This window comes from Vidua chalybeata, chromosome 1, assembly GCF_026979565.1.
Source record: "Vidua chalybeata isolate OUT-0048 chromosome 1, bVidCha1 merged haplotype, whole genome shotgun sequence".
In the NCBI taxonomy this organism is placed as follows: Eukaryota; Metazoa; Chordata; class Aves; order Passeriformes; family Viduidae; genus Vidua; species Vidua chalybeata.
In genome coordinates, this window is record NC_071530.1 from 80,830,120 (window position 1) to 80,853,102 (window position 22,983).

The 22,983-nt window shown below is 41.6% G+C and overlaps 1 protein-coding gene across 11 annotated transcripts in view; it reads left to right on the forward strand.

The window, feature by feature from the left end:
• Nucleotides 1-22,983, forward strand: part of CTNND2 (catenin delta 2) — a 631,469-nt gene that overhangs the window by 348,885 nt on the left and 259,601 nt on the right. For 10 of the 11 annotated variants that reach the window (XR_008434168.1, XM_053959428.1, XM_053959656.1 and 7 more), the window contains 2 exons: nt 6,244-6,416; nt 15,207-15,774. Coding sequence is in view for 10 of the 11 variants with exons in the window: in XM_053959428.1 (XP_053815403.1) it covers nt 6,244-6,416; nt 15,207-15,774 (741 nt within the window). In the remaining variant the exon portion in view is untranslated. The remainder of the gene's footprint in view (nt 1-6,243; nt 6,417-15,206; nt 15,775-22,983) is intronic. The other variant, XM_053960173.1, reaches the window with a different exon arrangement.

Here is a 22,983-nt window from a genome sequence, read left to right on the forward strand (position 1 = left end):
TTGGACTCGATCCTGGAGGTCTTTTTCAACCTTAACAATTCTATGATTCTATCATGTGTTTGTTTTTAAAACTTCACTCGTGATCTGGTAGTATTACAAATATTACAAATTTAATAGGATGAGCTTCATTGCCCCCCATCTCTAATCAGTGTCAGTGTACTGAAGCAGTCTCTCAGCACTTAGAAAATCGCTTATTTTCTGACATTGGTAAGCTCCTTGGAGCCCAAGTTCCTACTGGCTTTCTGCTTATAACCACCATGGGCTATGATTCAGGTGAGCTCTGCTACTTGTGTGGTCACTAGACAAGCTCTTACCCTCAGGTGGAAGGGAAGAAAACATTTGATGACTCCCAACTCTGACTCCCAAACAAGATTCCTGTCTTTTCAGCTACTGATGGTGCTGATGCCTATTTTTTGTAATCTCTCAATGAAGCCTCAGTCAGCATTAATGATTTTTCATTGAATCAAAATTCAGTGTGTTATGCACTTTTGTCTTTGTTGGTTTTGGTTTGATTTGTTTTTTTTAGCTAGAACAGTATAAGCAGGTACTGGGAAGTATCTTAGTATTTTGCTGTTCTGCCATTTAAAGTACTTTTGCTTGTAAACACTTGCCATTCAAGAATAATTTACTAAAAATATAAATTAAAAATTAAATTTTTAGTTTGTGATGTTGTTTCCTTGGTTTGATTTTTGGTTTTTTTTTTTACCCTGAATGACGTAAGAAGGAAGAGGACATGGTCTGAAGAGAGCAGAAATGACAGGCAAAATATTTTATTTTTAAAGAAAATATTGCTCTTGAAGATCAAAAAGACAAATGTTTTCATAATTTCATTTTTTTCCTCACTTTTGACCCAGTAATGAATTATAATAGTAGCCTGGATTCTTTGCATCACTTTGCTTCCCGTAATAAACTCTTACTGTGAGGTCCTTGATTTAATAATAGTCTCATCATTTAAGACCACTCACTTCCTTAGTTTGGTTTTAAAGAGCTACACCGCACCTTTTTGCAGCATTGTGCATTGCATTTTCAGAAGGAGAAGCAGTGGCCCCTGAAGGAAACCTGCCAGTGCAGATCTCTGTCCCTCCCAGGCCAGGGGGCACAGCACAGCCCCAGTTGTGCCATGGGGCTCACCCTGCAACCCTGGCCTCCTGCTTCCCCCAGTTCCCTCTTGGCAGAAGCAGGCAGATGCTGAGGAAGCTCTCCTCTGCTGTGGTTTGTCTGGAGCCTGGAGCTCACCAGGTTACACTGATGGCCACATGCAGTGTTCTCAATGCCAAGAACCAGGCTAGTCAGTGCAATGTCAGACTGTTTTGTCAAATGCTGTGTGGCAAGAAGATGGCAAGTGTGGGCTTCAGTGCTGCTCTCTTTAGTAAAAGAGCACTGCTTCTGCTCCTCTTCCCCATTTGGCTTGAAGTCTGCAAGGTACCCTCAGGTACCATATCTCTTAAACTAGTAAGTCTTGAAATACAAAAAATAATAGCCATATATAATAACCAGCATAACTGGCAGTAAGAGGGGTGGGTAATATAAACTAAGGAAAAGGGCTAGTAAGTCTTAAACTAATAAGTCTTGAAATACAAAAAATAATAGCCATATAATAACCAGCATAACTAGCAGTAAGAGGGGTGGGTAATATAAACTAAGGAAAAGGGCTTCACAGAAAGCCCCCTCTCGTCACTGCCTGAATGGAAGAGTCATTTTCCTCTAACCCTGTCAATGCCAGCCAGCACCTGGGCCTCCAAACCACAGAAGAAATTCCTGTTTCCTTTCCCTGATTCCTGGAAAAGTCCTCTGCTTTCAGTCACCTCTGAAGTTTCTTTGTGGGTTGGCTCCCTGATTTAAGCATATCCTCCATCTACATCTGTTCTCTTCTTGCCTGGTATTCTCTGTGCTCCAGCAGCTTTCCCCCATTTAAGTGTACTTTGTGTCCCAAGCAAGACACCACCCTCTCCCTCTCCTTCCAGCTCCTGTCTGAGCTGGGTTACAGAAGCCAAGGTGAGCAACATAGGGAGGCTTGCTCACTGCTCTGCTCAAGGTTAAGAGGAAGAGGAAGGTATTGTCTGCAGTATCTGTCCTCCAAACTGGAGACAAGTTAGAGAGTTGATTGCTCTACCCTGCTCCATCATTTGAAGTCAGTCCACAGAAGTGTCTCTTGCAGTATGATGGCTCTGACTTAAGTTTCCTGAATTTTCACTCTTACCTCTACTATTTTAATAAAGGAGGAGAGTGGCACAAATTGAATCAGTGAAAAATTGGTACTATCAACCCTGAATAATCCAACATCAATATTCTTTCACAAGGAATTTTTTTTTAATGTGGTGGTGAAAGCGTAAGGGAGAACAGGTATATATCTTCCCCATACACTCAAACAGAAACCAAACAATATAAAATTTTAAAGCGATACTACAGATCATCAATATCTGCTACGCTAAATCTTATGAAGCCTGAAGTGTTTGTTTTAAATGGAACAATTGCAGTAATTATGTCTCATTAAGGGAACCGCTAAGACTGAATTGTGCTAGCAGTTAAATAGTGATTCCCAGTGCATAGCTGAAAATAGAAAATTTCCAGCTACCTTAACTCTTCTGAAAGCAAATGAAAAACAGTTGGATGAACAGTTTAAATTCTAGCCTGGAAGAAATGATAGATTATTGTCAAGAGCCATCAGTGAACAGGACACAAACTTCTCTTCTGAGTGAACTGCAGGCTCTTTAGAAGGTTTGGTTTTACCTTCAGATTGAAATCTCAATGTTAATGAGAAAATCAATCCATCTTTTCCCTATCAGACAAGGCGGGACTGCTAGTAGTCCCTGAAAAACGAACTCATGTTTCTTCATGGTCACTTTGATTGATCTCAAATGTATCTTCTAGTTTGGATGCTTGATTTAGGGCTTTGCTGTTTATTCTACACTTGCTTGGGCTTATTTAAAATTTTAGGCTTATGTAAAATATCTGTCTCTCTGAAATTACTTTGTAATTATTAAAATATATGTATGTTTTAATGTTCATGTATGTATGTTCATTACTGCTTGTTAAGGTAAAAAATAAAACTGCTAAATAAAACCAATATTTTAGTGAACTTCAAACTATGTGTGCCAAACTTTTTACTTTTTTTTTTCCAAGGGGTTGGATAAGTTTCTTTAAGTGCATGGAAGTGTTTAAACTAAATGGTGCAGGGAACCCATGTATCTGTTTCTAGCTGGCAATGTAAATCCCCTAGTGAGCCACAGTAATACGAAAGTAGCACTTGAAAGCCAGATGCAATGAAAATTTAAACATATTACATTCATAGCATGTGATAGTTTAATAATTATTTAAGCTTTAGAAATGTCACAGCATAATTACTTTCAGAATGAGTACAAACACTTCCATGCACAAAAATTGCTTTCTTCTTGCAACTTTTTCTTCTCATCGGAAAGTTATGCCTTTGTGAAATTTCTGAACTTGATCTAGTTCATCACTTGATCATAGAAAAATTCTCAGTGAAAATTCAAATTCCACAAGATTGAAATAAAACCTACAGATCTTTTTAGAACTAAGCATGTATTTTCTTTATGCTCTTAAAATAAATAAAAAAAAAACCTGTGAAAGTATTTCTTTCATTAAAGAAGAAATTTTGCAACAAAACCAGTTAAATGGAAAATGCTAAATAAACCTTATTTGCAGAGCCAGGGAATGGAAAGTACCAAAGGCTGGATTTATAAGCACCCATAGAGGATTAAATTCAGCTCTCCTATGGATGTGATACATTTTAACTGGCCTCACAGCATACATAGAGCTCTACCTCCTTCTGTACTTGTTAGGAAAATACAGGGACCAGAACTTACATTCTAAATTTGTCCTATGTCATAATGTTCTGATGAATGCAGTTGATTTTGCAGTATAAATTGTGTTGATATGTAAAATAGTGTCAAAATCCCAGTCTACATTTAGATGCAAACACTTCCTCTTCACATAGGCTACTACGATTTGTTTATAACATGAGCAGTTCAGGTTGGATTTGGAAAATAGCAGTTATAATGGTTCTGCCATTTCTGAGAAATAGGCTAGAGGAAAAAATACTCTCTGTGTAATTTGGAGGTGGGGTTGTTTGCACGTTTTCTAAGTGGAAATCTTTTGGGAACAGCTTTACATCCTCATAGCAAAGATTTAAAGGTCATAAAAAAACTGCCTTTGTATCAGGAATGTACTGGAAGTTATTTCTGGTAAATTCATTGGAACTTTTCCATTGTGAGTCTGTTTAAAACTGAACTTGCCACATGTTCTGTAGGAGCAAAATCACTGTAATCATTTCACATCTCTTAAGGCTTGTGTCACCTTCTGTGCTCTCGTGAGCTTGTTAGTGCTAACCAGAAGATGAACCTGTCATCCCTGTGGACCCACTGAGTATGCTACAGATGACAGCTGTTGGCTTGAAGGTAACCTATGCAATGGCCAAAGTATAACCCTTTTTCCTCCTCTTGTATTTCACTTCCTGGGCCCAGACACTGAAAGAGACTAACATCAGTGAAGACAGAGAGAGGATTAAGTGTGTATTCTTTAATGTAGCTCTCTATGTATCATAGAATCATAGAATGACAGAATGGCTTGGGTCAGAAACAATCTTTAGGATCATCTAAAGATCATTCTAACACCCCAGCTGTGGATTGGGACATCTTCATCTAGACGGGGTTGCTCAGGGCTCCATCCCACCTGGCCTTGAACACTTACAGAGATGGGTTATCCATGTCTTCTTTGGACAACTTGTGCCATTGCCTCACCACCACAGGGAAGAATTTCTTCCTAACAGCTGCCACTACATGCCCTTATAAAAAGTTTTTCTCCATCTTTTTTGTAGGTTCCCTTCTGGTGGTGGAAAGCCACTGTTAGGTCACCCTAAAACCTTTACTTTTCCAGACTGAACAATCCCAATTCTCTTAGCCTTTCATCATAGGAGAAGTGTTCCATCTAACTTAGTGGCCCTCCTCTGGACTTGCTCCAACAGATGTTCTTCTTGTGCTGGGACCCCAGAGCTTGATGCAACACTGCAGGTGGGGTCTCAGAAGAGCAGAGCAGGGGGGCAGAATCCCCTCCCTTGTCCTGCTGCCCACGCTGCTTTGGATGCAGCCCAGGACATGTTTGGCTCTCTGTTCTGTGAGTGCACATGGCTGGGTCATGTCCAGCCATTCCAGCACCCAGAATTCCTTCTGGGCACAGCTGCTCTGATCTATTCATCCCCCAGCCTGGGTTGATACCACAGTTTACCCTGACCCAGGAGTAGCATCTTGCATTTGGTCTTGTTAAACCTCATGAGATTCCCATGCTTGAGTGGGACTGGACTCCATAGACTCCCTGGACTTCTCATGCTTGTCCAGGTCCCTCTGGATGCCATCCCATCCTTCAGGTGTGGCAACTGCACCACTCAGCTTGGTGTCATCTGCAAATTTGCTGCAGGTGCACTTGATTCCTGTGTGGAAAAACTGTGAAATTTGCTATGCGCATGCGGTAAGCTAAATCACTCATACGCGAACCTAATGAAGATTACACCATGTTTCAGTTTCACAGAACTACTAAATAACTGTGGAAAGTGTTCATGGTCCTGACATGCCCTTCAGTCTGGCAGCCCCAGTTTAGGCTCGCTGTCTGTACTTGGCTCTCCTGCTGTGCAGTGCTGTGGTAGGGAAGATAAGATAGCTGAAAAAATAGTCGTCAAAGATTCACTGAGATCAGGGTGTGTCCTGCATGATGAGAAGAGCAATTAATATTTTAAAGGCTGCCATCCATCCCTACAGGCACCAAAGTATTACATCACTCTGTGTACAAGACAGTGGCAGTAATCAATAGATCTAATGTGCTGGGGGCTTAGGGAGGGACAAGTTAGCATTTCCCTGGCAGAACAACTGGATATAATTAAGAGAAATAAACAAGGCTTATCCTTAGGGGGAAAAAGCCCTCATCAACTATTCTGAGTTGAAAAGCAGGACTTCTCTACCAAATAGTATGGTTGGATTTGTTCAGGCATAGAATTTCTTCACCAGTGAAAACCATACACTGCTTGCAAAGAAAGCAATGTGGTCTGTTGCTTGAACATGATGACTGAGTGGTAAGGAAACAAAGTAATGCATGTATTTTTATTAATAAAAGGTCAAAATCTGAAAATCAGAAGCCACATACATCTGATAATTTCAAGACTCACTTGACAGATAATACAGGTACGCTCTTTCACTGAGGCTTTCTGACTGCTCTCAAATCCTGTCCCCACAGGGCCCAGCCTCCTCTCCCAGAGTGCACTCCAGCTCAATTCCAAACCTGAAGGATCCTTCCAGTACTCAGCCAGCTACCACAGCAACCAGACCCTTGCCCTGGGTGAAACAGCATCCGCCCAGCTCCCGTCTCGCAGCAGTCAGGCCAGAGGTGCCATCCAGAGCTACAGCCAGGTATGTGTCCTAAGCAATCATGGTCTCTCACACCTGAAATTGTGTGGAGTAGCTCCCAGGAAAGAGATGTTCGGTGCTTCCCACACCTGAATTTCTCCCTTTACTTTGTGTCTTGTTCAACACACCTGCAGCAGGGTGGAGTTAACATCTTGATTTTTGTAAATCTCCAATGGGTTGACTGGCATAGTAATAAAGTAATCCTGATTAACAAGGAGATCTACATGCCAGATCAACTTACTTGCTTGCATATATATTTTGGTAATAGCATGTTCAAACATTTAATTTTCAAAGCAAATTTCTGTGCCTGTGCTGATTAGGAGTCCATCCTAAAGTCTAGGACCTGCCAGCATTGCCACATTACTGAAAGCAGTAAGTGCCAGGAAAAAGAAACAAATCCAGGCTGACACCAGATGTGAAACCTGCCTGGGATACCATGCATCACATGGTGCTAAGGCCTCATCTCAAGTGTAGGAAATACTTTTTTCACCACATATTGTAGGACAGTCGCCTGTACATTTAAAGCATTTTGAAACATTGTCTCAGATATTCATGAAAACTTTGTAAAGCCCTCTACCTGGCTAAAGCATCTCTCCTAGCTCTGAAATGTAACCCTCTCACCTTCTGCGCTTTTCACTGTGACGTCAAAGCCTCTCAGTAGAAAGTTAAGCTTCAGTAGCTAAACAAAGTCTAACTGGGTTGTATCGGTCAGCACAGGTTATTTTCTCTGTTTAGATGCTAAACATCCTAGCAAAGCAGATCATCTCAGTGTGATACCAGGACATTTTGCAGTTCGGGATTCTGTAGAAGAGAGTAGTTATTTGAATTTCAAAGCCTTAAATTGCTAAGAGATTTCAAGTATTAGAGTCGTTGCACAGTTTGTGAGATACTGAGAGACACACAATACTCTATTCTCTCAATTTTCTCAGCAAAGCTCCCTATTCTCTAAGACTGAAAAATGAAATAAAGCACAGTTAAATTAATTTTCAAATTTAGTAGGTACTTTTTTTTGGTTTTAATAGACTCTTTTACACTGAAAAAGACCTCTAAGAACAGAGTCCAAACATTGACCCTGCACTGGCCATCAGTGAATCATGTCCCCAACTGAGACATCTGCACGTCTTCTAAATACCCTCAGGCCTGGTGACTTGACAACCCTTTCAATGAAAAAATTCTTCCTGATGTCCAACCTGAACCTCACGTGGTGCAGCTTGAGGCCACTTCCTATTGGTGGTTGCCTGGGAGAAGAGGCCAACCTCTGCCCAGCTGCAGTCTCCTTTCTGGCAGTTGTAGAGAGCAACGAGGTCTCCCCTGAGCCTCTCTTTCTCCAGGCTGAACAACCCCAGCTCCCTCTGCTGCTCCTCAAAAGACATGTGCTCCAGACTCCTTACCAGCTCTGCTGCCCTTCTCTGGACATGCTCCTGCACCTCAATGTCTTTCTTGCATTGAGAGATCCAAAACTGCACACATGGTTAGAGGTGTGGCCTCACCAGTGCTGAGTACAGGATGATGATCACTGCCCAGGTCCTGATGGCCACACTATTGCTGGTCCAGGCCAGGATGCCATTGGTCTTCTTGGCCACCTGGGCACATGCTGGCTCATGTTCAGTTACCTGTATCAGCACCCCCACGTCCTTTTCCACTGGCAACTTTCCAGCCACTCTTCCCCCAGCCTGCAGAGCTGCATGAAGCTGTTGTTTCCAAAGTGCAGGACCCGGCACTTCACCTTGGTGAACCTCATGCAGCTGGCCTTGGCCCATTGATCCTGCCTGGCCAGATCCCTCTGCAGAACCTGCCTAACCTCAAGCAGATTAACACTCCCAGCCAGCTTGGTTTTTTTCTGGAAACTCATTGAGTGTGCACTCTATCCCCCCAGGTCATTGATAAAGATATTAAACAACACAGATCCCTGGGAAATTCCACTTGTGGCAGGCCACCCACTTGATGCAACCTTTCACCACCATTCCCTAGGCCTGGTCACCCATCCAGTTTTTTACCTAGTGAAGAGTGCACCCAGCCATGCCATGGGCTGCCAGTTTCTCCAAGTGAATCTTGTGGAAAATAGCATCATCTGTAGTTGTGCTTTTTGAAAAGCATCATACCCTGGGGGTTAGCCTGAAAGACTGTGATGCAGTCTTTAAGGAGGCTGGAAAAATAAAATGATAGAAAATGGAGCAGGTCATGAAAGCAACAGAAACAAAAACAAGGTAGAAGTGAGAGGGGAAGGAGAAAGAATTTTTTTTTTTTAAGGGGAGGAAGGAAAATCATGCAGATTTGTAAGATTAGAAATATATATATTCTTAATATAAATTCTATTATACTCATTGATAGAAAAAGATGAATATATGGAGGGGGAAAATTAATGATCTAGATTCTTTTTTCATTGAAATTACACTGATCAGACATTGCTTAGATCTGAGAACCTGTCATGAACCATCAACTTCAGAGAGAACTGGTTTCCTTCAGAAAGGTAATTAGTAAGTTAGAAAGGCAACATTTCCTATCCTTTGTTTTTCTTGGTATGAGAGGACAGAAAATAGATTTTCTTTTTACTTTACTCTACATTGTAGGATAGATATTCCCGCAGGAAAATAATTCAGAGAACTTAATAATTTTTCACACCATGATGCTGCAAAGGATGCCTGACAACTTCAGATGAATTAAAATATATTTTGAAAATACTAACAAACTGCCATATAAACTATTAATTAATACCATTAGAAGTATATAAAAGGGGTTTTAAAAGAGGTAGACAGGAAGAGGAAGATTCAAAAGTCAAAATTAAAAAATTCTGAATATGACCATCGCTGATCCCACAATTACAAAGAAAAAAAGAAGTCAATCCTAAGAATTGTTTTGCTATACCTATTATAATTAAAATAAGCCTCAGGAGCTGAAGCTTCTCAGATTGTGATAATTTCCTTTGGTATTTGTGTGCAAGGAATATAGCTATCTCTCAACATGAATGATAGTCCAAATGCTTGCAAAAAAATGTAAATAGTCCCAAGGCCAGCTGTGACAGCAAAAACAATTTGTGAAAATGCAATTGTATAAAAAAGAGAAACTAATTAGTCTTGGGACTTCCTGTATAGTGTTGCAAAGTGCAATCTAACATTTTTGTCAATTTGCTGGAGTTCATTATAGATCATAGAGTTTTTCCAGTGCTTTGCCTACTTTGAAACACAAAACTTTTATCTTCTAAATACCACTGGGATAGGATTTCTTAGCAAAAGCTGCTACTCTGGCAGGGAATTACTCTGCTCTCCCACTGAAAACTGCTTTTCAAATTCATTGTCCAACTTAGTGCAACCTTGAGAATGATCATCTTGTGATGATATCAAAGGAGTATAAAGCATAGCATGTACTAAAAAGAGTGGTTTTCTGCATGCTCTACCATGTGTTTGCAAGGGGACAGGAAAGGAAGTTTACATTCTGGGTGAGGACGTGTTTAGCTGTTGGTAATGTTGCAGTCTTTTCAGAGACTGTGGCAGCAACACAGGTAAATCCCTACTGTGTATTATCCTGTGCACCTGATGCTTTTGGACTGAATAAGCTGGCACAGAATTGGAAAACCTTAAAAACAAAAAAAAAGTAAATGGAAATTAAAGGTGATTAAAAAGTCTTGAAAACCCATTTTACAGTTAGTGTTCCAACTTGTCTCCTTTTTCCTATGAACAAGTCATAAGTTTGTCATTCATCAGACCACCACTCCTCAGTAGCAATTAGTGCTAGAATGTGTTAAGTTTTTAAGCAGAAACTGTATATTGGCCACAAGGTAACAGGCTGCTTGATAACCTATCCAGACAAAAGTCAAAATAAAGATTTCCTTTCTGGTAGTATGGCCGATGACAATGGCCAGATTCCAAATATAAACATAAGAAATTTTTTGTCATAAAGGAAACAAGATGAAATCTTGAGATAAATTACTCTTCCTATGGCACTCAGAGAACAATTCACCAGTAGAGATTATGGCAGTGGAAATCTGTGATCCTGCTTTGATTCTACCATAGGTAATGACTGTAGCATTCACTGCTGCTTTAAAACCAGAGATGGACCATCTCTGGACATTCTGAAAAGATCTCACAAAATTCTGTTTGTGGATGTAGAAGACTACAATTACCTACCTTCATCTATATGTATGACCTTTGAGAGCAGGATCAGGTAGGCTGACAAATTTTACTACTAGTATTGGAATTTTGAACAAAATCAGGAGAAAGAGATGGAATAGGCCATATTTGAGGGATCCAGAGGTATAGTCAGGCATCTGTTACTGTATTAGAGCATTTGAACATTTTCCTAGACAGGTCAGGAACTTACAAATTACATTAAAGCAGTCCTGCAGAAGAAAGGCCCTTCTATAGGTCCTGGCCAAAGACTGAAGGGTGCATTCCAAGACTGGAGAATGTTATGCAATTTCCATGCCTTCTTCTACCCTTTGTAAGAGTGTTGATTGAGGTGTTAGACCACAGCAGAGTGATGCCTTGAGTGAAGCCTTATAGAAGGTTCTTTGGGCTTACAGGAAAAAAAGTAGCCCTCAACAGACTGGCAAGTCTAGCAGTCTCTGAAAAAGCTCAGAACATCACTGAGACTGTGAAATGGAGCTGCACCCATGGAATGTCACTAGAAAACCCTAGTCAGGATGAACGAGTTTTCTGCCTAAAGCTACCAACCCACACCAATATTTAAAAGCCAAAGGGTCCTGGAGGGAGGTTTTCTACACAACTTGGAAAATCCTCCCTAAAATCAAGAGAAAGGGTCTCCTCATGGACCACAGTGTACTGGATATGACTATGTTAGTATTCATCCAATGTGACTTGTTTGAGATTCTAAAGGCAAAGAGATCCAGAGAACAAAATGAACTGAAAACTGGCACTGGCATTTACTGCTAAACTAAAGTTCATCCAGACCTAAGTTGAGCATGTAGACTTACTCAAACCTCTGGGAGCAATCTCCAAGAATCAATATACTTATTGATAATTAGTAGCAGACCCCAAAGTTTCACTTAAAGTTGTCTAGCCATTTTGTAATTTCTTATCCATGAAAAATTTTCTGCAGAATAAATAAGTCAACACAGTTATTTGCCCCTCTCAATTCTACTCTATGGAACAGAAATCTTATATTGCAGTCTTTTATTTACTCTTTCTTGGTTAAAGTTCCATTTTGAACTATCAGTTGGATTGTAAACAAACAACCAAACAACCAAAAAACCCCAAAAAACCCAACCCCCAAAAAACTAATTTCCTGGAATTCAGGGCATTAAATGCTTGAATGAACAGGCAAAAAACAGTTAGACTGTTCTCTGGTCTCCTATAACCTAACTGGATACTCCCAATAATTTTCTGTATGAAGAGCTAAGGATACTGTTTTGAATCAGTAGAAAACGATCTTCTTAGTAACATTAAATGGGAAAGAAAATATTTTTATAGCTGTGTTAATGTTCTCATGTTTTTTTCACACATTCCTGTTTCTAAAAAGGATATGCCAGAATCCATATATTGAATCCAAATAAGCAAGGCTATTTTTCATTGGGATGCCAGGGAAATTAAATCCCTGTTTCTTGGAATAGATATTCATCAGGCTGTAGTAAGAAAGTCCTTGATTTTTATTCACATCTATGAAATAGGATTATGATAGAAAATATAATTATTGAGAAGCAAATTTGCTCTTAGTTTATTAGTTTAAACACAGTTTTGTTATCAGGTTGACAAAAATAATGGATAAATGGAAAAAATAAGGGAAAAATACCATTGTATTTTATTCTTCCGTATGAAGTATGTCACATTGCAAGGTGAACAATGACATGTCTTTATGTCTGTCTTAAGCCACAGACAGGGAGAAACACAATGAAAAACTAAACCACATTTTGTTTCTGAAAAGGCATGTGGAGAATGTTACTGCACACTTGGCCCTTCGAAAAAAACCTAAGAACCTCACAGTACATTTAAGACAGGTCTGAGATTAGTCACATCCTAGAAAATACTGCATGCTAGTGTTGTCATTGCAATCTGTTCATCCATAAGTTCTCTCCTTCACACAGAGCAAATGCTTAGCTTTTTAGGAAGTACTATATACTGCATTTTTAATTAAGCATTTAATTATTGTGTCCCATCACTACACCTTGTTCCCTATAACAAATCATCATGAAATGGGATTTTTGCGTTTTTTTTTGAATTAGTGCTTGCAGAATGCCTCCAGCTTTATAGAGATTTCTTAGGAATATGGGATAATACTGGTTTACTTTAAATTAATTACTCTAAATCCTTGACACATTAAGCAGTGTAGAAGTAGATTAGAAAAAGAAATTTTGTATACATGATGACAGTGCTTCCCTAAAACCCTTAGGATCAGCAGCAATATATTAAAGTTACCAGTGCATTATCAGTGCACTAAAGAAGCAACTGGTGCACTGGTCACATTGCAGAAGACTGTATTTTGGAACACTGCTTATTACAAAATTATTATTATTGTTGTTATTATTATCATCATTATCATTATCATTATTATTATGCTGCTTAACAGTCCAAAAAGTAAAATTTATTAACAAATATCAATTGATAATGTAGCTAGTTTGAATGACATTTTGTTAAGTACAAAATTTGCTCTGCCCATGTTGTCTTAAATCATGCCAACCTGTTTGTGTTTAATGAAAGTTGTTACCATATAGTCTAAACCTGGAAAATGAAAACTGTACTCCTGTCAAATACATTATTGGACAGTCAGCTGAAGATTAGTCCTTCTTTCCAGTTTAAAGCATATATGGTAAGTAGCTCAGCATGAAAGTAGCTTTTAAAAGTGCACTGATGTTCCCACAGTTTTCCTTCCTGGTTTTTCTTAGGAGCCTTTCAAATGAGCAACTTGAGCTTGTTGACCATTTTTGAGACTATCAATGCTTGTACTTGAAGCTGTGGTGTTTGTTACTTGCTGCTGCAATCCAAACAGTCCAGCTCAAAAGAGATCAGCTACTTCCATCTGTGAGCTCACCTGGCAGTCACCATACAGAGCACCTGGAGTGGAACAGTTTACATTTCATTTATGTGTAAAGCCATTGCTCTGTGAGGTGCAAAACCTCAAAGCCAGGGAGGTTTGGGTCTGGCAGTGCTATCTTAAGAAGCCTGAACAATGTCAGTGCTGGTAGCTTCTTCCATGCTACTAACAACTGGGAGCAAAGCTCCAGGAGGAGCTTCTCCAAAGCCTTGTTTTTGTCTCTGTCTAGGAAAATACATATTCTTCCTCCAGACACAAAGCATTTAAGATGAGGGGCAGGCTCCAAAAGTAAAAAAAAAAAAAAAAAAAGACAGAAACATTTCCAGTGGGCGTACATAGGAATAAGTACAGATTTCTGGCATTTTGTATCTTATTTTCTGCTCCGATTAATTACGTTGCCCTCAGCTCCTGACCAAATCCTTTATTGAATATCCTGGTGCAAATAAATCAAATTTCATACCAGGAACACGGTGCTTTTGCCCACTTGTTTTTTTGTAGGATGCTACTGGAAAACCACATTGCTATTCAATGTGTAACAATGCTACTGTTGGCATTCACAACACCTCTTTGAATTGAGTCACAAAATTCGTTATTCACATTTTAAAGCTTCTTCTGGCTAAGGAAATCAGTAGCTGAGAGGCGTATGCATGTGTTTGGGCAAAGCACCGGTCAGACCGATTCAAACTATGCTGTCAACTCCGAGGATCCAGAGTACTTTCTGAGGTTTCAAGTAAATCCCCTGCCTAACCAGAAAGAAAATAGTATCTGAATCCAACAGTGCATCTTCCAACAGAGCGCTGAGCGATCGCTCACTGCGGGGTGCAGTTATGAGAGGATTTTAACGTTACCAGACTCACAGATGATCTCTTGAGCCTAAGATCCGCGATAAAAAAAAAAGGGGGAGCCGCCTGTGTGTGAGGGCGAGCTCCATCCTCTGCGGCTTCAGAAGCGGCTCAGGCACAGAACCGAAATATCTCATAGGCAGCATCTCCCGAGGATTTTCTCTCGCTCCCTCTTCTCAGCCCCCCTCAATTACTGGTCTTAGAGGGAACTCAGCGCTGCCTCGCTCGCGGCCAGCGGTCGGTACAGGGAGCTCTCTCCCTCCTCCTCTATGCAGATTCCCCGCTGGATGTGGCCCAGGGAAGCGCCCGGCCCAGGCAGCTCCTCCCGTACCCCCCGCCCCTTCGTGCCGCGTAACTAAGTACGAGGCGGCCGCTTGCCGTGCTGCCAGGGGGGCTTGGCGTTCAGCGGCCCGGGCTTCCCTTCCCTCCGCCCTTTCACCCAGGTCGGGGCCGCAGGGGGCAGCGAGCTCCTAGTGCGGTGCCTCTCCTCGTAGGGACACAGATTGCTGGAAACAGAGGAAAGTTACTCGATTAAAGGCTTTTCCGAGGCTTCGGCCGCTCTTCACCTAATGTATGCAGAATAAAGGGGCGCGGGTGTATTTATGTGTGTATATGTATGTACGTAAGTATTTGAGCCGGGGCTAAACCCTGCCTGATTTAGGGGTTGGCAGGAGAGCGCGTTTCGGAAACCGGCACCCCGGAGCGCTGTGCCCCACGGCCGGGTGCCGGCTTCAGCCGTCGGGAGGAGTTTCGACGCCTCTCGGCCCGAACCGGCGGTTGTTTTTTTCCCTGAAAGGCCGGGAATGCTTTAGCAGATTACCAACTCCCGTAATCCCGCGGGCGCCGGGTGCCTGGTTCGAGGTCAGCGAGGGGGCTGCGTGCGGCCGGAGGGGCCGCACCGCCCCGCGCAGGGCCGGGGGAGCTGGGCGCCCGCCGCCGCTGACGCCTCTGCCTTTCCTTCCCGCAGCAGGGCCCGGGGGGCCGCGGCGCCCACCCGGGCGGCCCGGAGCCGCCGCCGCCGCCCGCCGCCCCGCAGCCGCGGGAGCCCTTCGCGCCCAGCCACGGCAGCGCCTTCCACCTGCCCGAGCCCCAGCACGCCGCCGCGCTCTACTACGCCAGCTCCACGCTGCCGGCGCAGCGGGTGAGCTCCCCGCTGCCCGCCCAGCCCGGCGGCTCCCCCACCAAGCTGCCGCGGGCCGGCTCCGCCGCCGAGGGCGCCGCCTACGCCACCGCGCAGCGCCTCTCCTCCCCGAAGCAGTCCCCCAGCCGCCTGGCCAAGTCCTACAGCACCAGCTCGCCCATCAACATCGTCGTCTCCTCGGCGGGACTGTCGCCGTCCCCCATCCGAGTGACCTCCCCGCCCACCGTCCAGTCTAACATTTCCTCCTCTCCTATCCACCAGTTAAGCTCCACCATCGGCACTTACGCCACCCTGTCGCCTACCAAGCGGCTTGTTCACGCTGCCGATCAGTACAGCAAGCACTCCCAGGAGCTGTACGCCACCGCCACCCTGCAGAGACCCGGCTCCCTCGCAGGTAAAAACCGCGGCCGGCAGCGCCTCGGGTCCGCGGCTGCGGCGGGGGACGGGGCTGCGCGGTGCCGCCGCGCCCGCGGAGGGAGGCGGCGAAGGGCGAGGGACGGCGAGAGGCGGGGGGACAGGGCCGCCGGTCGAGGGAGGGAGGGAAGGAGTGGGGGGCGTTTGACAGAAGAACGGCACTTGGGAGAATTGCGGGTGGGTTTCATCCCGAGTCGTGCCCGGAGAGGCTGCCTGCCACTGCTTGAGCAAAGTACCTGAGTTCTCCCGGCTCGTCCCGCCTTCCCGGCGCCGGGCAGGTGTGCGTGCTGCCGGGGGGTGCGGGGCTCGCCGCGCTCCCCGCTGTGACCCGCGGTGCGGGTGGGGGTTTGTTACTATGGCGAATCTCTTCTCTGCCGCCATCAGAACCTCTGAGCCTTTTGCAGGGAATCGCTCTTCCCCGGATTTACAGGCGGCTCAGGCGTACTTGACAAGTTTGGGGTTACTTAGCAGGAACTCCCGGTGTACCGAGTCGTGCCGAGTAAGAGGTAGCGGTGATTTGGCTCCGAGTGCTCTTTGGGGAACAGGCTGTTACAGCTGATTTGATGTCTCTGTAAACGCAGACTTTGAGCAGATCCAAGAAGTGAGATACTGGTGCGCTGTTCTCTAAACCATCTCTTTGCTAAACTGAGCATCCTTCAGGGGTGGGTTTTTTGTGTTCTCAAAAATTTCAGTTTCATTGCTATAGTAACAGCTGCTATGCTCATATGTTCTCTTGTGTGACATAAATAGATTTGAAGATAAATATGATACATAAAGAAGTTAGGCTGAGTTTATCAGTGAGGTACACAAGTCTCTTACTGGAGTGAAGACCTCACCCCCCTTTCTCCTCTCACCCACCTCCCCTCCCCCAGTCCAGCTGTTGTCAGCATCCTATATAATTCCTGTGTGTCTAAACACACAGATGGAATTAACTAATAATAAAATACGGTTTTTGATCTATCTGCTTGTAAGAAGTATTTGCTGGATTATTTTCCTGTTTAAAGGGCAGGGATTTTAAAACTATATATCTTTATATATATATATATATATATATATATAACACACCACATTTTTATTTCCAAATGAGTAAAGTGACAGCATCATTAAATTAAGGTGAAATTCAAGATCTCGGGATGCTTATATCAAACCTGTTGTCAAATACTGAGTCTCAGAATGCTAAGCAGTTTATTTAACATTTATATTAATACAACTTCTTCCCGCTGTAGTCCAACATACTGTTGGCCACAGGTATTAAATACTACCTTTGTACAGTGGAAATTTAGAATTGCCACAGGCTTTGTATTTTAGGAGTTTTCTAACTTCATCATATAGCAAGAGTTTGAGTCTAAAAAGACATGGGTGGAACTGTCAGCGTCAAGGGAACAGAGAAAAAAATAGATTTTAAACTTATATACCTGTGGCTGTGAGCTATTCGTATTTGCCTGATTTTTCTTACTTTTATTCTAGGATAGAAGTCTTTGCTTTGGGAAGTTTCTAACAGGCACAGTACTTTTTCCTGTTTATGGACTGTTAGCATTGACATTTGTGTTGTGTTAGGGGTTTGATTTTTTTTTTAAGAAGGCATCTTTATAGCATTGCAGCATCAAATCTGTGATGATAGGTTAGTCCAAAACTTTTTTATTTAGGGATTAAGGTCTGGCATAATGATTCTGAAGTGCTACAGAAGCTGTTTGTCCTAAGCTAGATCCAAGTTGAAACGTGGATTTTTAGGCTCTTTTGGCCTTCTTGGCCAATAATGCTTCTGTAGATATTTCTAACAGAATTTTCTACTTTCTTGTGAATAAAAGCTAAGGAACTGACGTTCATTTTCTTGGATTGCTTTTAAATAAAATCTTTTGATAAGACTTCTGCATCTTGCATAACCTGCATCTTTTTAAAGCCTGCTGCAGGGCGTTGCTTGATTTACTGATTTATGACTTTGGTGAAAGAAAAAGCCTCTAGATGATACATGCATTTAGGAAGTGGCTGGTGTATTTTTGTTTGGATTTTCCTATGGGACTGAAGTAGTGATTGACCATTTGAGTTTGGTGTTGAGTTTGTAAAAATTGATAAAGCAACGCTAACTTTGCCGAGTGCTGGGCTGATCAGAACAAACGTAACAATCTACCAGGTCATTCATCCCTTAGGGATTTGATTTTAAAAACCCTTTTTATGTAAAAACCCTCGTTGTTTTATTTTACAACAAATGGAAAATCGTGTAACTTGAATAAGTATTAGGTGGCAGACCTGGAGAGAGAAAGTATTGCTACTTCAAAGACTCAGTGTAAGCAACAGTATGTTAGTAAATAGCTTTTCTTTTTTTTTTTTTTTTCCCAGAGTGGTGACATGCCTTTCAAGTGGTCCTTGAAAGGAGCTCTATCACATGATCCATTCTTTTGCAAAGGTTTCCTATTGTGTGCTCCTACCCCTTATTTTCCACTGCCATTCTTATGTGTGTTCCACGTGGCCTCACTGCCATCCCAGAGTTACACATTTGCTAGCAGTGTTAAGTGCCTGACTAATCTTCTAGACTTTCACTAGATTCACTGAAGCCAATGGACTACTCAGAAGCTTAAAATTAGCATATGCTTTAGAGTTAGCCAGGATCAGATATTACAGATACTACTAAGGCAATCTTAATTTCTTCCTTTTTTCTGTGTTTTTGCTCAGAATAGGTTTGGAATTTCAGCTCTAAGTATATTGTATTTTTGCAGGAGTTTTTTAGTCATTGTGTTAGAAATCAAACCCACTGAGAAAGAGAGCAAGCAATTGTATTTTGAAAAGCTAATGTTTAATAAATAGTGGTTTTGCTTCTTGTTCAAAATATCCAAAGATGCTTTGAAGTTTTTTGGGGTTTTTGAGAGAGAGAGAGGAGGAGGAAGAATGGAGAACAGTTGTCACATTGCACTGATTGATGGCTTGCCTGCTGTGATTAATGTGAAGTTGCATTGGTATGTATGTGTCATCACAGGGATGATGTTATACTAAGTAATCTTTTTATATCTGGCAATAAAAAAAATAGTATTTGTAGTAATTACTAGAAACCCAAATAATGCCTTTGTTTTAATTATTTTTGCATTATACTAGAAATTTGTCCTGGAGCTATCGAGTTCATGAATACTACTGGGTTTCAGTGTGCTAAACAAGCCAAACTGTATCAGTGCCAGACTTAGATATTTAAAAGAGAAGACATTCAGATAAGATCCATTAAAAAAAAAAATTCAAGTAAAGAGTTACATAGATGACCCAAAACATAATCTATGTGAGACTTAACTGAGGATATGGCATAATTTATATCAATTTCCTACAAATTTGATTATGAAACAACTTGAAATTTTAAAAATGGCAATTCTTAGACTCCATCCTGAATTTCAAATGAGATATGCAACAGTGCAATGACTCAGTTTTAACCGAGTAACCTTAGAAACGTCTTCAGAAATGGCTTTTAGTCTAGTTATATTTGAGCTGCTGCCACTGCCAAGTGTGTGTGTGTATGGGTGTGTGTGTACATGTGTATATAGTGGCTCTGGTGAGTGTACATTTGCTATGTTTATTCTTAGTCTAGCTGCTTCATTGCTATGATCTGCAATTACAGTTTTAGAAGTAGTTTTCTGCTCTGCAGTGCTCCAAAGAATATTTGACTGCCTGTTCAAGCAGCAATCCAAATCCAGAAGGCACAATTTGTAAATACCTTCTTGCAGCTTCCACACCTGGATTGAGTTTTGGAGTGCTGCTGGGAGCCAAACTCACCAAAGCAGCCCATTTTGCCTGGAAGGAGGAGTGTATAGGACAGCAAGCAGCAGAAACATGGGAATACTCTTTCAGGAGGCAGGTCATGGCATAGGTGCCCACTCTTCATGCTCTTCTGAAGCATCTTCTGGTGGGCAGAATCAGATAGACAGTACTAGAGGAGTACTGAGGAGCAAAGGGAAAGGAGGGAAAGGGAAAGGAGGCAGTCAGAGTGTGTTGTTCAGGTGGTTTGTGCCTGATGTTATGTGGCTGGGAGCAGCCTCAATGTTACAAAGCCACTCCTGCCTCTTCATCCAGGTTTAGGGAAGACTAGGGACATGTAAAGCAATGGAAAGTAGTTTTATGCATTACCTTATTACAAAAAACTCAAAGGAAAATAATCCTGCTTGAAGACTGCACCATGTTTCATAAGCTGTACTAAAAGCTTAAGTTTAAGAAATTAATGTTGGTGTGAATCACTTGATGTAATGTTAGATGGAAAGAATATTACACAGCTATCTTTCATGTAGTGGTGACACATTCCACTGAAACAAGAGCTGCAGCATCCCTCTAGACAGCCCTGCTGCTACCAGTGTTGAAAATTTCAGTGCTCAGCCTGGTGTTTACAATCTACTTTCAAGTAAAATCAAAATGGAAAAGAATTTTTCCTTTCTGAATGGGACTGTTTGTATGCAAGTATAGTACTAACATTAAAATAACACAAGTTTATAAAAATGTGGCATGGGTTAATACATAAAATATGCTTTCCACTGCTTATTGAGCAAAGAGTTCTAAATTTATCAGAGTCTTAATTGGTTCCTTCTGCTCCTTCATATGTTTTGCCTCACTCATCTCTCTCTTTGCTGAGGACCTTCCTTTACCCTTTCTCCTTCTGTAAGCTTTTCACTGCATGTGATGTGTTGAACCCTGGTTTCTTGTTGGGGCTTATGGCAGGACTTCTATTTGATAGTGAGTGTTGACATGTTAAAGCATGTCCGTGTGCACTCACAGGGGCACAGAACAGCTTAAGCAACTTTGTATGGGATAACTGATGTACATTACTACTAGCATGGATTGATGTTTCCTTTCGATTGCGTGAAGATACTGGATCATCTATATATCACTAGTTCATTGCCATCTTTAAAAAGATTATCTTGTTAAGTGTTAGAGGTCTCCAGTAAATCACACTCTATTTGTTTTTGTGCTAGAAGAGCTGCATTGCTGTTAACTTACAGCCAAAGTGAATCTAAATCACCCCAGAATTAAAAGTTCCCTGTGCATTTAAATCCCCACCCGAGACACAGGGCTGAGCTAATAAAATAGTCTAGGTGTGATATGCCATTGTACTTTTTTGGACAGGCAAGGAAGAAAAATACTTCGATTTTTTTTGTTGCTTTAAGATAAGCTCTTGGACCATCTATATGATTGATCATAACAGAAAGGACACTCAGTTGTTTCCCATAATTATTCTGTATTTTTACAGAATCCCGTGAGTATCTCTTTTATAGGGAGAACCAAATTGCTTCATTAATTTTAACCAAAGTAGTTTTCCATAGATTTTTTTAAAGTTTTTTTTTTCTTTGTTATTATTAGCTGGAAAATTCCTTTATCTGCTGCCAGAGCCTTTACACATGAGAACACTGTTAATGCTCTTTTGTTCTGGGACAGGCACTGCAGTCTTGGGGATTTTTCGTCTCCTTTTACTCTTGTTTGTTTTGAGACTCTTTCTCTCAGATAAGAAAATGAAGTGGAAGATTTTGAGTAATATCCAGCAATATTTCAGATATTAATCAGTACATGGAATTTGGTGTCTTTCTGATACAAAATTACTTGTTTCCACATTGCAGCTTGGAGGTTAGATATGCTGGTGTTGCTTGGAGTTGATACAAATATACAATTCAATGTTCACTTTGCTTTTCTTTGTCATTTATTCTACCAATTTCTTTAGCAACAGTTATGTTTCTAATTGTTACAACTGAAACCTTTACAATAGTGCTCAATTCCAGTTTGGAAAAGGTATATCCACAATGGACAGTATACAGCAAGAAAACAGAAGGAATAAGGTGGATGACTTTGAAATATGTTATTATTGCCATGATTTTTGCTCCTGTATCTTTCAGATTTAGATCACATGAAATTAATTTGCTCGTAGGAGAGGAATAATTGACAAGAGCCAAATACAGAAGCCCCATATGCATCTTTGAGCTAATGAACTTGATGTTGGCTCCCAGTGTGAGCAAACACAAGAAATACATCTAAACTTGGGTCCTGTTCTTTTCACTGATCACCACCTTTCCCTTTGCTTCCCATTCTTCATAAGGGACATTGTTTGGCTGATCCTCCTAATGATCTTTCAGAGGGATGTTAAATCAAATAATATTGCAGACTAACAAGCTTTTTGGGCAAAGAGTACCAGTGTGCAGTACTGGTGAAAATGGGTTCAACTTGTATAAAGCTGCAAGTATTTTAACCAAATGACTGCGAAACTGTATGGCAGTGGCTGTTTCTGGGATTTTTGGTGAATGTAACATCAGACATGCTTCTAGGGACTACTGAGGCCTGTGCTGTTGCTTGGTTACCACAAATGTGGTTTCTGGCCTCTGGTCCTGAACTTTAGCAGTGTACCTAAGAAGACCAGGATTCAAATTTAAGCATGCAAGTCACTAGAAGAAATATCTTAAGCATCAGAGCAGAATTTGAAATGTCATTGCTTATATACCTGCTGAGGAGGAGGACAAGAAGGAGGTGAAGTTGACAAAAAGCTAACAGAGAAGAGTCTCTGTCCCTAGCAGAAGGATGGTTAAACGAAGGAGCTGGAATTTGCCAATTTTTCATGGTTACTGAAATCCAATTGAATGTATGAAGTCAAAGAGCAGTGTTTTGGGAACCTGATTTTATGGAACTTAGGTTAAAGCAATGGAAATTAACCAGTGTTGGCACTACAGTTCCTATGCTTGTTTTGCTTATATTGATCTGTGTTCTGTCTAGTATGAGATTGCAGGAAGATAATAGGGCCTCATAAACGATTCTACATCCAAACTTTGGGTCTTAAGGGTGTGCTAATGAGGCTAAGTCTCATCCTTGCCTTTTATAACCCATTTTTGCCTTCAGGTCTCAGTGATAATCTCTTGTCCTCTTCAGTTGCCAGGAGCATGATTCTGTGCTGTAGGTCTTTGGCCTCAAACTCACTCCTTAAGAGCAGAGGAGAGTGCTGTTGTATGCGATAAGGAGTATAAACAAAGACAAGGTTCCCTTCTGTCAAATTTCTGATACTCAGTCTTATGTGGCATCAGTGAGAAGATTTATTTCTGCTGTATAGTCTTAAATGGGATGACTGTGTTTGTCTTGCTTGTGCACTGGGCAAAGAAGGCACATGTGAAACCTGCAGCTTCCTCAGTCTCAAACCCTGTTGCAAGGCATTATCCAGTAGCCTGGAATTGTTTGTTGCAAAAGTATTGAT